This window comes from Colius striatus, chromosome 6 (assembly GCF_028858725.1).
Source record: "Colius striatus isolate bColStr4 chromosome 6, bColStr4.1.hap1, whole genome shotgun sequence".
Lineage (NCBI taxonomy): Eukaryota > Metazoa > Chordata > Aves > Coliiformes > Coliidae > Colius > Colius striatus.
The window spans coordinates 21,330,212-21,343,179 of NC_084764.1; the positions used below are offsets into that span (position 1 = coordinate 21,330,212).

At 46.0% G+C, this 12,968-nt stretch overlaps 2 protein-coding genes across 14 annotated transcripts in view; one reads left to right on the forward strand and one right to left on the reverse strand.

The window, feature by feature from the left end:
* Positions 1-165: 165 nt before the first annotated feature.
* Positions 166-11,878, reverse strand: ALDH6A1 (aldehyde dehydrogenase 6 family member A1). Of its 5 annotated transcripts, none has more exons than XM_061998068.1 (13): positions 11,838-11,878; positions 11,408-11,473; positions 10,998-11,248; positions 9,024-9,098; positions 7,637-7,798; positions 6,984-7,062; positions 6,144-6,446; positions 5,310-5,431; positions 4,883-5,072; positions 4,009-4,190; positions 2,407-2,586; positions 2,108-2,206; positions 166-1,664 (listed from the first exon to the last, which is right to left on the reverse strand). In XM_061998068.1, exons 5-13 carry the CDS (start codon positions 7,748-7,750, stop codon positions 1,560-1,562), a joined length of 1,374 nt encoding a protein of 457 aa, XP_061854052.1. In that variant the 5' UTR covers positions 7,751-7,798; positions 9,024-9,098; positions 10,998-11,248; positions 11,408-11,473; positions 11,838-11,878; the 3' UTR covers positions 166-1,559. The 5 variants fall into 5 exon arrangements, with proteins under 5 accessions (XP_061854052.1, XP_061854051.1, XP_061854053.1 ...); XM_061998067.1 differs by lacking the exon at positions 11,838-11,878 and adding an exon at positions 11,695-11,780; XM_061998069.1 differs by lacking the exon at positions 10,998-11,248.
* Positions 11,879-11,961: 83 nt separating this feature from the next.
* LIN52 (lin-52 DREAM MuvB core complex component) overlaps positions 11,962-12,968 on the forward strand; it is a 56,371-nt gene continuing 55,364 nt past the window's right edge. For 8 of the 9 annotated variants that reach the window (XM_061998077.1, XM_061998078.1, XM_061998082.1 and 5 more), the window contains exons 1-3: positions 11,962-12,175; positions 12,272-12,346; positions 12,483-12,520. In XM_061998077.1, the coding sequence (XP_061854061.1) occupies positions 12,157-12,175; positions 12,272-12,346; positions 12,483-12,520 (132 nt within the window). In that variant the 5' untranslated portion in view covers positions 11,962-12,156. The remainder of the gene's footprint in view (positions 12,176-12,271; positions 12,347-12,482; positions 12,521-12,968) is intronic. The other variant, XM_061998081.1, reaches the window with a different exon arrangement.

Consider the following 12,968-nt stretch of genomic DNA (forward strand, 5'->3'; position numbering starts at 1 on the left):
TGCTGTATGAGGAAACTGGTGCAGAGCTCCTTGAAATACTGTAAAAGGAAGCTGTATACATGGGCTATAGGAGTCACAGAGCAGCCTCTGCAAAGCAAGGAGTAAAGTCAGCATCACCGTCACTCATATCATGTCTTACCAAGGAACAGTCACATTGTGCAGAAATGTATTAGTGTGTTTTTAATTTGTAATCAAATTGCAATGTAAGAATTTCCCTCTAGGATACAACAGGAAAAAAAAAAGAAGATACAAACATCAGTGAATGCACAGCAATTGCACTAATACATAACGGTCAGTTGCAAGGCATCCTTACTAGAAGGCAGGATGCAAAGTGCTCACATTCAGATTATTTCATTAGAGCAAGTAATGGTTACATTCATTAGAGTAATATTATTTTCCATGGGTGCTTGAATGAGTTCCCTGCAGATCCCTCATGGCTGCATCACCTTCCAGGAACAAGCAATAAAAATACAGGAGCTCTACAGCTCCAAATGCACAGATTCCTTAAAATGAGGTACATCAAGTCTAATCTTTCTCAAGTGAAGGGACTGCAGTCCCTAGAGAACATGACTGTGTTTGAGCAAATGTGACAGAGTCAATCAATGCAAAAATACAGCTGTAGTCCAGAAGAGAAACCAACAGAACAGGCCTGGATGCTTTGTGATTAAAACCCTTGTGCTTTCTTCCTACTGCCCTGTCTAGTTACTCTGTCTTCCATCCAGGCCCAAATGATGCTGTGACAGGAAGATACATATACACAGTTATGTTTTGGCTTCCACAGTTTCATGATGTTACAGGACCTGTAGGCACATATCTGTTAGCACAGTAAAAAGGCACCAAACAGCTTTCAGGTACAATGGAACTGATGGCAAGCTGGAGAATACAAGACACAGGCACAGCAGGAATAGAAGTTTTCAAGCTTTCAGAAGCATGCTGAAGGTCACTGTGCTATACAGGAATTTTGTTTCACCCTCTGACAAGCAATCAAATATGCTTTCCTGAAAAATCCTTAGAAAGCTAGTTCCCAAGCATTTTGAAAACTGCTCAACAGAGGCAAGACTGACATTTTCGACTCCCAAATTCGCTGCCTTCATTGTATGTATGTCTTCTATGAGACACCCAAGGTGTCTCAGTTATGTTACTCAAAGTGAGCACTCATCTTTGAATAAGGCAGACCCAAAATCTTACCATCTAAGATAAAGAGGTTATAAAAAGCCTGCTACAAGATATAACCAGGAGTGAATCAGGGTTAAAGACACTGAAGTGGAAACCAGAATAATGTCTAAGTTCAGAGGGTCTGGAAAGAAAGACAAATTAAGACCTATCTCACCACCTGCTCTTTCAATTAGATAAGGATGTTTCAGGCTGTGGGGAAAAAACAAAAGAGTTCACCCAGACTGTGTGTTACGTGAGTGTGCCTGATCTGCACAGAAACAGAGCTCCTTGAGAAAATAGAGCTTTCTATTCCTTCCCAAGGAAATGCTGATAAGTCACGATAAAGCTGGAAAGTGCAGCATAGAAGGAGAAGGGCACCAGGAACAGCATCTGCAAAGGCTCATTTAGTTTCCCATAGTTGGCATAACCACGGCAGGCTTGGTGACGGTGGCATCTTCCTCTTTCCATTGGGAAATGATAGTTTTCAGCTGTGTGTAGAATTGCACTCCCTGAAAGAGAGACATAACATCAGATGTTTGGCCTTAGGAATTCTTCAGGTCAGCACTATTAGTATATAACACTTTTTTTTTGCTGTATCTACAGAAGGTTGATTTTTCCTCTGTGGGAACAATTCCTGTCAAGTTGTTCCTTTCACCAGGTCCCCAAGGATTCTGGTTCTGTGAGGAAGCTTGTTATTTAGTTCCTGTTCCCTTCTCAAATCTCCTTAAAAAAAGTCTTGCTTTTTTATATTTAAGAAAAAAACTCCACCAGGAATTGGCTATTGTAACATGCACTGCAGTGGCTGTGATCATTGAACTGGTCTCCAGCTTCCTGGGTGAGATGACTTCAAAGTCTCCTCACTAATGAGGTCTGATGACCATCTCTCCATTGCCATTTATGATGTGACTTATCACAATGCAACCCAATCAAGTACTCTGAATCAGTGAGTTACCTGCTTGCCATAGAAATTGGTGTCCCCTCTGAAAGAAGCACGAGAGCCGGTGAAAGAGAACATGGGCAGAGGTACTGGGATCGGAACGTTCACACCCACCTAAACCAAACGAAAGCTGCCATGTTAACCACAAGAAGCAGCAGACTTGCAAAGCATTCTCCAAAGGCTAACATATTTTGTTTCCTTAATTCTGAGGCTTGGTACTGTTGGTTGAGTAGTCGGTGACTAGTCACTACAGTTGGATGGCTACCCACTGTAAATGGTAAGTGCTGATAGCAACAATTCTAGCTTGAACGTACCTGCCCTACGTCTACTAAGTGGGAATATTTCCGAGCTGTGGCTCCGTTAGTCGTGAAGATTGCAGTCCCATTGCCATAGGGGTTATTGTTCACCATCTCAATGGCATCATCCAAAGTGTCTGCTTCCAGAACCACTAAGACAGGCCCAAAGATTTCTTCTTTGTAGCAAGTCATGCTTGGCTGCCAAGACACACAGCAGAAAAAGCAACTTGTAAATAGACTTAATGTGAGATAATAAATATATGTGCAAGATAAAAAATATACTTAAAATATCCTATTAAATAGGATATAATAACACAAATGCTGCTAACAATCAGGATATTCCCAGGACCACTCACCCACAGGCCATCCCTCCATCCTTGCCTTTTCATTATTTCCCATGCCCTACCACCTACCTAGGCCACTAAAGAGTGTGCCACTTCTGAGCTCCAGAGCACTTTCTGCTTTTCCTGGCTACCTTCACTCACAGGTTTACACTGACCAAGGCTGATTAAGACTGGGATTAACTAAGGATAGTTTATTTCAGTTGCTGTTGATAGAAAGTGGCTAGAACCTGATATCCTCTCCAACTCAGCAACATCTGACAAATACAAACCCACCAATTGGAGAGTACTTCAGCCACTCACAGCTAATACAAAACTACAAAACTTTCATGGCTTACCATATTATTGACCATTGTATAAGGAAACTTATATAAGACACTGTATAAGTCACAAAATTTCAGATTTCAGTGAAACTTTTGAATACCTAACAATAGTTATGACACACAACAGGAGAGTGAAGTATTTTAAGATGTTTAATGAAAATAAGACAAGAAAATTCTGAGATGAGATTAAAGCCTGAATTATATAAATAATGTAAAATCCTAAGAATACAAAGTACAATAGCAGAATTATCAAGATTGGTTTGCTATCATGGAATCACACAAAAAGGCCCATGAGGAATTGAATACTTTAATATTAAGGAAACCTCACTAGCTAATTGCATAAACATAAAAGAATGAATTTAGGTATGAAACCTCCTGCGGATGTGTACCCGGTACGGACCGTTTCCCCATAATAGCGTCCATTTGTTGCACATCATGCATTATATTGAGAGGCTGACTCAGCGAAGTTCAACAACAAAGAGATTTTGCACCTTGTCATATAGGGTATTATTCTCCTGAAGACCTGCACAAATATCTAATTTTCTATTCTGCGGGCCTTTAAGCTGCAAACTGCAGGAACGTACAACGAAAGGAAGAAAAACGCAGGTTTGGCTGTTCATCGTACTCCTCCTCAGCCACCTGCTGGCCATTACTACAGAGAGCAGGCTATGTTCAAAGGACATTTGTTTAACACAGTACAAACTGCCCGTATCTTCCTTCGAGCGTCTGCAAGGCAGATCATTAACTTCCTCCAGAGTGTGCTGCATTACTGCAAATTCTTCCATCACCTCCATGACAGCATTGCAATGAGCATGTCACTGGAATTGTGCAAGGCAAGGCCGAGCCATTTTGGGGCTCTCCACCTGGTGATGGCTGACCACCGAGTGATGTGGGTAACTCTTTTTTAAGATGACTCTGTGATATACACGATCAAGCACTGGATTTGGTCCTCTTACCTTGACCTTGGCGAGGATTGTTGGCCCAACAAAGTTGCCGTTTTCATACCCCTTCACTTTGATATTCCGTCCATCCAGAAGAAGGCTGGCACCTTCTTTTACTCCTTTCTCAATCAGATGGCAAACCCGTTCTTTAGCCTGGGGACTGATTAGAGGCCCTAGATCTGCTCCAGGCTGATCTCCTGTGAAGAGGCAGAGATGCCAAGTTTTTAACCCTGATAGTGTCCTCTTGACAGGCATCATGGAGATAACCACACTAGCAGGACAAATCTGAAAATTCTGGTGCTTCTGAGACATAGAACAAAGATTTGAGACATTAATGAACAGGATTAATAGCCTGCAACTCTCATAATCATAATCAAATAGGAGTAGTTGTTCAGCATACTTTTGGATCACCAGAAAGACAACATTCAACAACAGATTCTCCTCATTCCTCTTTGCAGGACTTTATTGAACATAACCAATGATAATTCTCCTAGAATGAGTAACAGTCTAGTTTTTCCAAAGTACTTGTTTCCGTATTTCCTTTCTCTGGCACACTTACTACAGATTGGAAGGATTTCTAAGTGACATTGCTATATAAATGGTAGGTTTGAGTTAAACATAAGACATAACCTCAAAGCACCAGTTAAAACAAGACCGATCCTGTAAACCTTGCAACAGTCATACTGCCAAGACTTCTAACATATTCCTAACCCCAGGTCTAGGGCTGTGTTTCCCAATCCAGACAACCTGCAAGCTCCTACTCCTACACATTAAACCCGTGGTTCTGCTAGCCCCAAGGGACACACTGTAGCATGGCAGACACACCAACCTAAAAACCTACAGCTGTACAGAAGGGCAGTACCTTGTAAGAGATTATCACAGCCTGTACCTGCATTTACACGTAGATTTTTGGCTCTGTCCACAAGCTCTGGCAGCCATTTCTGAGCTTCTCCCACTAGAATGGCTGTAGACAGAGCCATGCAGCGCTGGCCAGCTGCTCCAAAAGCAGCTCCAACGAGCTGGTTCAAGGTGTTCTCTTTATTGGCATCAGGCATCACCACACCATGGTTCTTGGCTCCCTGAAACATAACACGTACACAGTCTCCCATTATTAGCCTCCCCAGTCCACTTATCTAACTCTCAGGTAAAATCTTCATTTAGTAGCTTGGACTTTGCTACCAACAGGCTGGTAAGAAGGGCAGCCACTTAACTATCAGTAGCAAAGTCAGCTTCTGCTGCTGAGTGGCATGGTCTGTCTTAACAGAGGGGACAGAAGAAGCCTATGTGCTGAACCGTGCTCCATTCAGAGGCATTACCATGTTGGCCTGGACTCTCTTGCCATTCCGGGATCCTCTCTCATAGATGTACTCGCCAGCCTGATTAGATCCCACAAAGCTGATTGCTCTGATATCCGGATGGTCACAAATGAAATTCACAGCTTCAAACAAGAAATAATACATTTTAACTGTGGTGCACAAATGCTTCCCTCTGTTCCCATCCCCACAGTGCTAAATCTATGTATCTTTCTTCTTAGTTAAATACTTGCCTTCTTGTTTCCTACATCTGGATTCCCCCAGGGCCTGTTTATCCACCTCTCCACTTATTTCCCAGCCCATGTACTCCTGCCTCAGTCCTCATACACCTGGCTCTATGCCATCTCTTCATGCATTGGCCATCTTCCCAAAGTGTCTGGGCCATGCCCAAGTGAAGTTACTGTTGTCTATTTGTATCCTCATGTTGTGAAGCTACTTGTGTGCTGTAAAAAAATACCATGTTAGGAGCTCGCACACTGGCATCCGCTGCATAGTCAGTAAAGCATTTCATTCTTGCTTAGGCCTCCTTGGGAAACCAGGGTGATTTATGTACTTACTTCAGTTAGAGCTTAGGTTGCTCAACAGAATTGGAGCACTTATGTGCCTTGGCAACTTATGACTCCAGCACCCACAATTTTTTCCACCACGTCTCCTGAAAGATGTGGTGCAAGATGGCAGAGAATCTCCCAGTCACCTTCCTTCACCTCCATCAAGCAGACAGAAGCATTTGCCCACACTTATCTAACAGCAGCACTGACTCTCCAAACGATACCTCCACTGAGCATACACCACAATACTTACACACTCCAACCACGTCCCAAGAAGGACCATTATTACCTTCATGTTGTCCATGGATGATATTTAGGGTCCCATCAGGGGCACCAGCATCCTGAAACAGCTTGGCAAGGAACATGAGAGCTCCTGGTACACGCTCAGACGGTTTCATCAAGAAGGTGTTTCCACAAACCATAGCCATGGGGAACATCCAAAGAGGAATCATGGCTGGGAAATTGAACGGTGCGATTCCAGCACACACGCCCAGAGGCAGCCGGTAGGTATAAGTGTCCATGTCTTTAGTGATGGAGGGCATGGTCTCTCCCAGTATGAGGGATGTCACACTGCAAGCGTGTTCAACCACCTCTGCAGCAGAAAGGGCAATACACCACTGCATGATCTCTTAACAGTTAGTCCCCAAACTCCCTTCTCATCACTGCCTTGACCCAGTTCCTTCCTCCAGCCTCTTTTCCCACAAAACCCCTTTTCTCTGCCAAGCAGTGTGAGCATGTTGTGAAATAATTCTCTCTTGAGTGCACAACATGTCATTGTGATAGGAGCACAGACATAACAGCCCCAGCAGAAGAAATACAAGTAGAGTGTTACTGTACCACCTGGTACTCAATCTTACACATCTGCACACAAGTAGGAAGGTTCTTCTCCCTTTACAGCAATTTGTAGTCCCTCCTAGGAAATGGAAGGACCTAACAACTTGGAAGTGATTGAAGGAAATTCTAAGGGAATTTTTCAGGTTAGTGTTACAATTGCCCCTTTTCTTTCAGTAGGAGGCTGTGAAAGGAGCTACATGAACAGACTTCCAGAGCAATCCGTTGCTCAGGAGACCTCTTCCCTTCCTATGGGTTCTCAAAGCCCCCTTTTAAACAGGAGGAACCAGCAGCTTACGGAGGCCTCGGAACACATCTCCCTCAGCATCAGCCAGGGTCTTCCCTTGCTCGAAGGTGATGAGTTTTGAAATTTCTTTCTGAAAATAAAAAACATGAGTTTACAAACATTAGAAAAGTGACTGCCCATGAAACAGGGTGCAGGGATAAGAGAGTTTAACAGAGAGCTGAATATCACAATGAACAGACCGAGCAGAACCTGGAAAAGCCCACACTGACTGATTTGCTCCTTGTTGACGAGAAGCCAATAAGCCACAAAGGTGACATTTTAGAAAAAAACACTTGTGGGTTGGCTTGTACTCTACAGCTTTCAGGTGTCACATCATACACACTGAAATCGGGAAAAGCCAAAGACATAGAAACATACCTCTCCCACTTGTCTTTATCAACTGGCACATTCTCCATCAAGGATTAAAGTCCCTCTTGTGGGTTTTTTTTTGGGTAAACGGACAAATACAGAATAATATTGCCTAAGAAGCACTGCTTCTCTGTCCTCGTTTGATGAAGAGTGCATTTGTCCCTTGGCTCCTCAACCATGGCAATAATATTGCATCAAGACCTCTGTAAACTTTGAGTTTCTCAATTTAATTCCTAAAGTCAACTTCTGAGTGATGCACTCAGAAACAGCCATCACACACAGCCGCGGTGTCTCACCAGATTGTCTTTGATGAGTTGTTGATAACGCAAGAAGATTTGCTGGCGACTCAAAACAGATGTTTCTGACCAGTTCCAAAAAGCCTTTTTGCAAGAAGCCACAGCTGCTTCCATCTCACTGTCTGTGGCTTTTGGTACACGGCCAACCACTTCATTTGTTGCCTGAAGGAAAAGAAAAAATGTATCAAAACTCAACTTCTTCCATCTTTCACATCACACCTAGTATCTTTGCTCTACAAGGAGCTGTACTTCTGAGTGGAAAGCACAAAAGACAGTCCTTCCTTGGTGCACACAAAAGACCTGGGCTACACCTGGAAAAGTTAAAAAAACCTGCACTTTTAAGCATCTCAGATTAGGTACCCAGAAAGCTGCAAATGAAGTGCTGATTTCCAAGCTGGAGTTAAGTGACCTGTCTATCCTGAAGCAAATTTTCTGTGGACTGTGGTCTTTTCCCTCTGCATCATTTTCACTCATCTGCTGTCCTCCTTGCACATTTAAATGAGGTAAGATTTGGAAAAAGCGGTACCGGACTGTGCAATTGGCACTGATGGTAGTTTACCTAGACCATTGGTCCAAAGTAAGATTTTTTTAGAAGCAACCTTCGTTTTACAATATTTTAAGAGATTGTCTTTGCCAGTTTATCCTCCTTCTAATGAACTCTTAAAAATTAAGCCTGCTTTGACAGGACAAAAACATCAGGCACATCACTAAGAGTGAAACTACCCAAAACAAGAGTAAAACACTGGTTCCCACATAGATACCAAATGAGCTTCATGACCATGGTTTGCCTCTGAGCAAATCAAAGTAGGGCTTTACAAATAAAAGTTTTAGAAACCGCTGTCCAAGTGCTTACTAAGGGGGTCAGAAGGGCCAGAACTCTGAGGGCAACCTCACTTCCATTTGTGTTTGGTGGATGACTCAGACAAGTGCCACTAATCTAAGATTATTTTGCACTGCACAGCATCCAACCTCTAAATTCACTGTGAATACTGTGGCTCACAGATAGCTCTCTGAAAGCAGAGGAGCTTCAACTGTCACAACTTTTTATCTTGGTCTGAGAGTAAAATCAGTCTCTATCAGGACTTCATTTTCAGCTGGCACCAAATCACACCCAGTTGATTTGACATACAAGGTGAAAGAAACTTCAGAAATTTGACATACTGATCACAGAGCCTTACCGTGAGCCAAAAACCTGTAAAGGGAGTTTAAGCTTCCTTTACAGAGACCAGGGTTTTACACTGGGGAGATAAAGGAGATCATAGTTTTCCTAAGACTGACTATTATCCAGAAGTGTGTGTACTTTCCCCTTTTGCCAAATGCTTGATCAGCAGCACAGACCCTCATTGTGCTGTGATCCCTAACACATAATTGAGACCATAACACTTACCGGGTTGTGGATATCAATCCACTCAGTAGTTTTGGACTCAACAAACTTCCCATCAATGAAGAGTTTGGTTGTTGGCTGTGGAGGACAAAACACTGGCCAGTGAGTGATCTGTGATCTCAATGTGCTGAAACACCAAGTGCTTTATTACATGCAAGCCTCCATCATTTAGCACTGTGCTGCCCACTAGAGAGCCTAGATCCAGTATTTACCACAAGACCAAGACAGCTGCTTTAGGCTGAACGTTTCCATGCTCCCTGACCTATTTTTACTCTCATTTTACACCAAAATTATCTATAAAAGCAGCTATAAAAAAAAGATTGCTATATGTATGTTCAGAACTATTTCCATCTACTTAACCACCCAATGCTTACTGTTAGAAAACTGAAACCTTTCTGAAATGTTCAGAAGAAACAGTTAATAATTCACTTTGTGAGAATTCCATGTACCTAGTGCACACTATACTATGTGTTTCCTTCCCATCAAGCCATTCAGTAGGTTTATCTCTCCATTTCACAGCTACAGACACAGAATTGGACTTTCCCCACTCCCTACTTGGTCCTGCAACCAAGAGCTGCTGAGTTCCCAGTGGCATGGAAAACAGAACTTTCCAACTCTGATGAAGAGGAGAGAAAAGGAAAGTTTGGAATAAGGAGTTCAGAAAAACACAGGGCAGAAGGAAAAACAGAGGTAGATGCTGTAACTAGCACCGGAGAGGCAACAAAACAATATTGTGCAGGAAAACTGATTGGGACTGTATAAATTTAGAAACTAGGAGGTGATGTTGAGACGTAAGGAGAGAACTGGGAGAAGGCAAGAACCAGTTAATCATGCCACAAAACAGATAAGAGGAATGGGAAATGGATCTGCTATGTGAAGAAAAAAATAGATCAGTAGAACTAGGATATAAACCCAAATACATCTGGAAACTGTGAAAGAATTCAGATGGGGAATCATGGGAGAGAGATGAGAGTTGGGATGCTGTCAAAGGTGTAATGAAGGGAAAGAGATCAGAGGAAGAATTGGGAATAAAAATGGTGTTGGCTGGACAATTAATGACAGTGAAAAGTAAAGGAGAGTGAAAAAAATGAACTGCAAAGAGAGTTGGGACAAGCTGAAAAAGCCAGGATGAGTCATGTAAAGTAAGACTGCCAGTGATGAACAACACCTAGTGATTTGGGAGCTAATACCAAAAAAGTTGCAGATTATTATGTGGCCAGAACTACACTTGGGAAAGAGATAGAAGTCTGTGCCTACTAAAACACAATCCTGTCTAGAATCTGAAAGAGCAGGAAATCTGAGTTTCTTGAATGAGTTTCCTGACTGCCAGAAAAGGTTTTCTAGTGCTGGTCTAAAGAATGACAAACTCCTAACTGCTATCAGTCACTCCCTCAGCCCAAATACCATGTATCTGCAGTGGACCTGTGAGCTCCAGTGCTTTATGACCCATGTGGACTTCACTGCAATGGAATGTACTTTTTCTTTTTTTTCCAAATTTCTTAAAAAGCACATCTAGGAAATTGCATATACAAAGAAAAAAATACTTGCAAGCCAGGAAGTGCTGAATTAAGACTGATTGCACTTTTTTCCATAAGACTACCATTTTTCTGCAGAGTGAACCTGCTGTGGGAATGAGAGCTGTGGTAAAGCTGACTATTCAGAGAATTATGATTTAGCTGTTCAGAATTTGGAGAGTGTACAGCCAGGGACACCAGGAGAAAAAAGGCACTATAACAAAGTTGTTCTGATACAGCCCAAAGGAAATCAGATCCTCTCTCTGCCAGAAACAGATGATATGAGACCATCAGTCCACACAGCTTGAAGTAGTTCTTTTCCCCACATTACCATTAGTCATATATTCAACAATACTTTTTGCTGATCTTATTGAAGAGACACTGGCTGTTGTTTATGCAGCACACCGCGTGCTGCTTAAGGAACACGGAGAAAACAAACCAGGATGCGAGGGACTGAACTAACACATCGCTCTCCGGTGCAGCCGCCGAGCCAGGCAGGGCTCGCCGCAAGGAACGAGAGGCGATTTCCCCCGCGAGGGGGTAATTTGTTTGACACCGAAACTGACACGGATAGCAAACAAATCTGACATTGAACTTTTTTCTTCGTCCTCTCCCGTTGATCACGGGCAGCCCCATATATTCGTGCCAGAACTACCGACCGGGGGTCACGGGGCGGAGAGCGGGGCAGAGCTGAGCCGAGCCGGCGGAAATGACCTGACAAGAGAAGACCCGAGGAAAGCCCTCGGCCGGCTGCGGAGGGCAGCGGCGGCGCCTGATCCTTTCCCCCCTCCCGCGGACTCTCCTCAGCCCGGGCGGGGCCGCCCCCTGGGCCGCCCGCGCCCGCAGGCTCCGCTCCGCGGGACGGGCACTCACCACCGACGAGGAGGAGAAGGAGGCGGCAGCTGAGACGATCCAGGGGGGCCCGGCTCTCCGCGGCAGCTGGACGGGAGAGGAAGCACAGACCGGCCCGGTTGTTCAGAGCTCCCGACCACCCTTCAGCCCCCTTCGCGTGTGCGGCCAGCACCTCCCGCCCCCCCCGCCGCGGCACCATCAGCTACTCCCCGCTAGGGATCGTTCCACCCACGGGGCCCTGGGGGACCGCGAGCCCCCTCTGGACCACGGGAGCCGCTGCGGGGCTGAGTCCGGGACCGCCACCTCACCCTCAGCGCCAAGCGGCGCCGCCCGCCCCAAGCACCGCGCGCCGCCGCCGCCGCCATCCCTGCCGAGGGTCGCTGCACCGCAGCCCCCGACGGCGCCCCCCGCCCCGCCCCCCTCCCGCGCGCTCATTGGCCTCCTGCGCCACCTCGGTTCGCTCCCCCCTCCGGCGGCGCCCTCGCGGCTCGCAGCCAATCGCCGGCCGCAGGCCCGTCGTCCCCGCCCCCCGTCGCCCCCGCCCCCCGCCCCGGGCCGTGGATTGGCCGCGAGAACTGAGCCGCCCACAGACCTTCCGAGCCCGGATTGGCCGAGCGCCGCCCCGCGGCGACGCCTCCTGGCGGTGGCGGCGAGAGCGACACGTGGGGCTCGGCGGGGGGCTGTTTATTTTTCCGTTCGCGCTCCGGCGCGGTCACGTGCCGGGGAGAGGCCCCGCCAGCAGCGGCGGCGCGTCACGTGAGCCGGGCAAGATGGCAGCTGCGGCGGACGGTAAGGCGGGAGGGCCGGGCGGCGCCGCGCCCCCTCCGCTCCGCTCCTGTCCCGCCGGCGGGGCCTGGGCACTGCCTCACCCCCTCTCTGTTGCAGGCACCGACCTGGAGGCCTCTCTGCTGAGCTTCGAGAAGCTGGACCGCGCCTCCCCGGACCTGTGGCCCGAGCAACGTAAGTCTGGCGGCCCGCGGCCGGCTGTCGGCAGCGAGGAGGCGCGGGAGCCTCCTTTGGGCCCACGGGCTCCGGGCGGGAGGAGTTGAGGAGCCCCGGCGCTCATCACCTGCTGCCTTTCCTTTTCTCTCCCCAGTGCCCGGGGTTGCCGAGTTCGCTGCCTCCTTCAAAAGCGTGAGTGAGCGCTGCTCTGCCTTTCGCGTTTCCCCCTCCCGTGGGACATCCGCTGCCGCCTCTTGCAGGCTTTACGTCTTCTATAATACACGTCTCAATTCTAGCCTCAATGTATACTGCTGTAATCCTTTTGATAGCTCTTTATCTTGTACAATTTCCGACTTACTATGAATGAGAGTTACAGAATCACGTTGGAAGAAGTACAAAGGTTTCAACTTTAGGAAGTGAGCTTTTCATACTGACTTTAGGGGATGGTAATGCACCACTTTTATCTAAAAAGTCCAGGGAAAGGTAGAAAACAATATTAAACATACAAATATCTCTACAGAGCACCTGCAGCTCTCTTATTTTTGTTGTCAGTGTAACCAGTTTTCAATACCAGATCAGCCATCTTTGCGTAATTCTGAGAATGTTTGTGTCTGAGTGTCAAGTTTTGCAGTTTTATTTG

What these genes read in the sequence shown, in the direction of transcription:
- ALDH6A1 (XM_061998065.1), bottom strand. Translation starts at nt 11,585, where the DNA reads ATGGTGCCGCGGCGGGGGGGGCGGGAGGTGCTGGCCGCACACGCGAAG. An exon ending in CCTTCTCCTCCTCGTCGGTG is followed by an intron (nt 11,249 to 11,407) that starts GTGAGTGCCCGT and finishes TTCTCTTGTCAG; the next exon opens with GTCATTTCCGCCGGCTCGGC. An exon ending in AGATGTGTTCCGAGGCCTCC is followed by an intron (nt 6,447 to 6,983) that starts GTAAGCTGCTGG and finishes TTTCTGCTGCAG; the next exon opens with AGGTGGTTGAACACGCTTGC.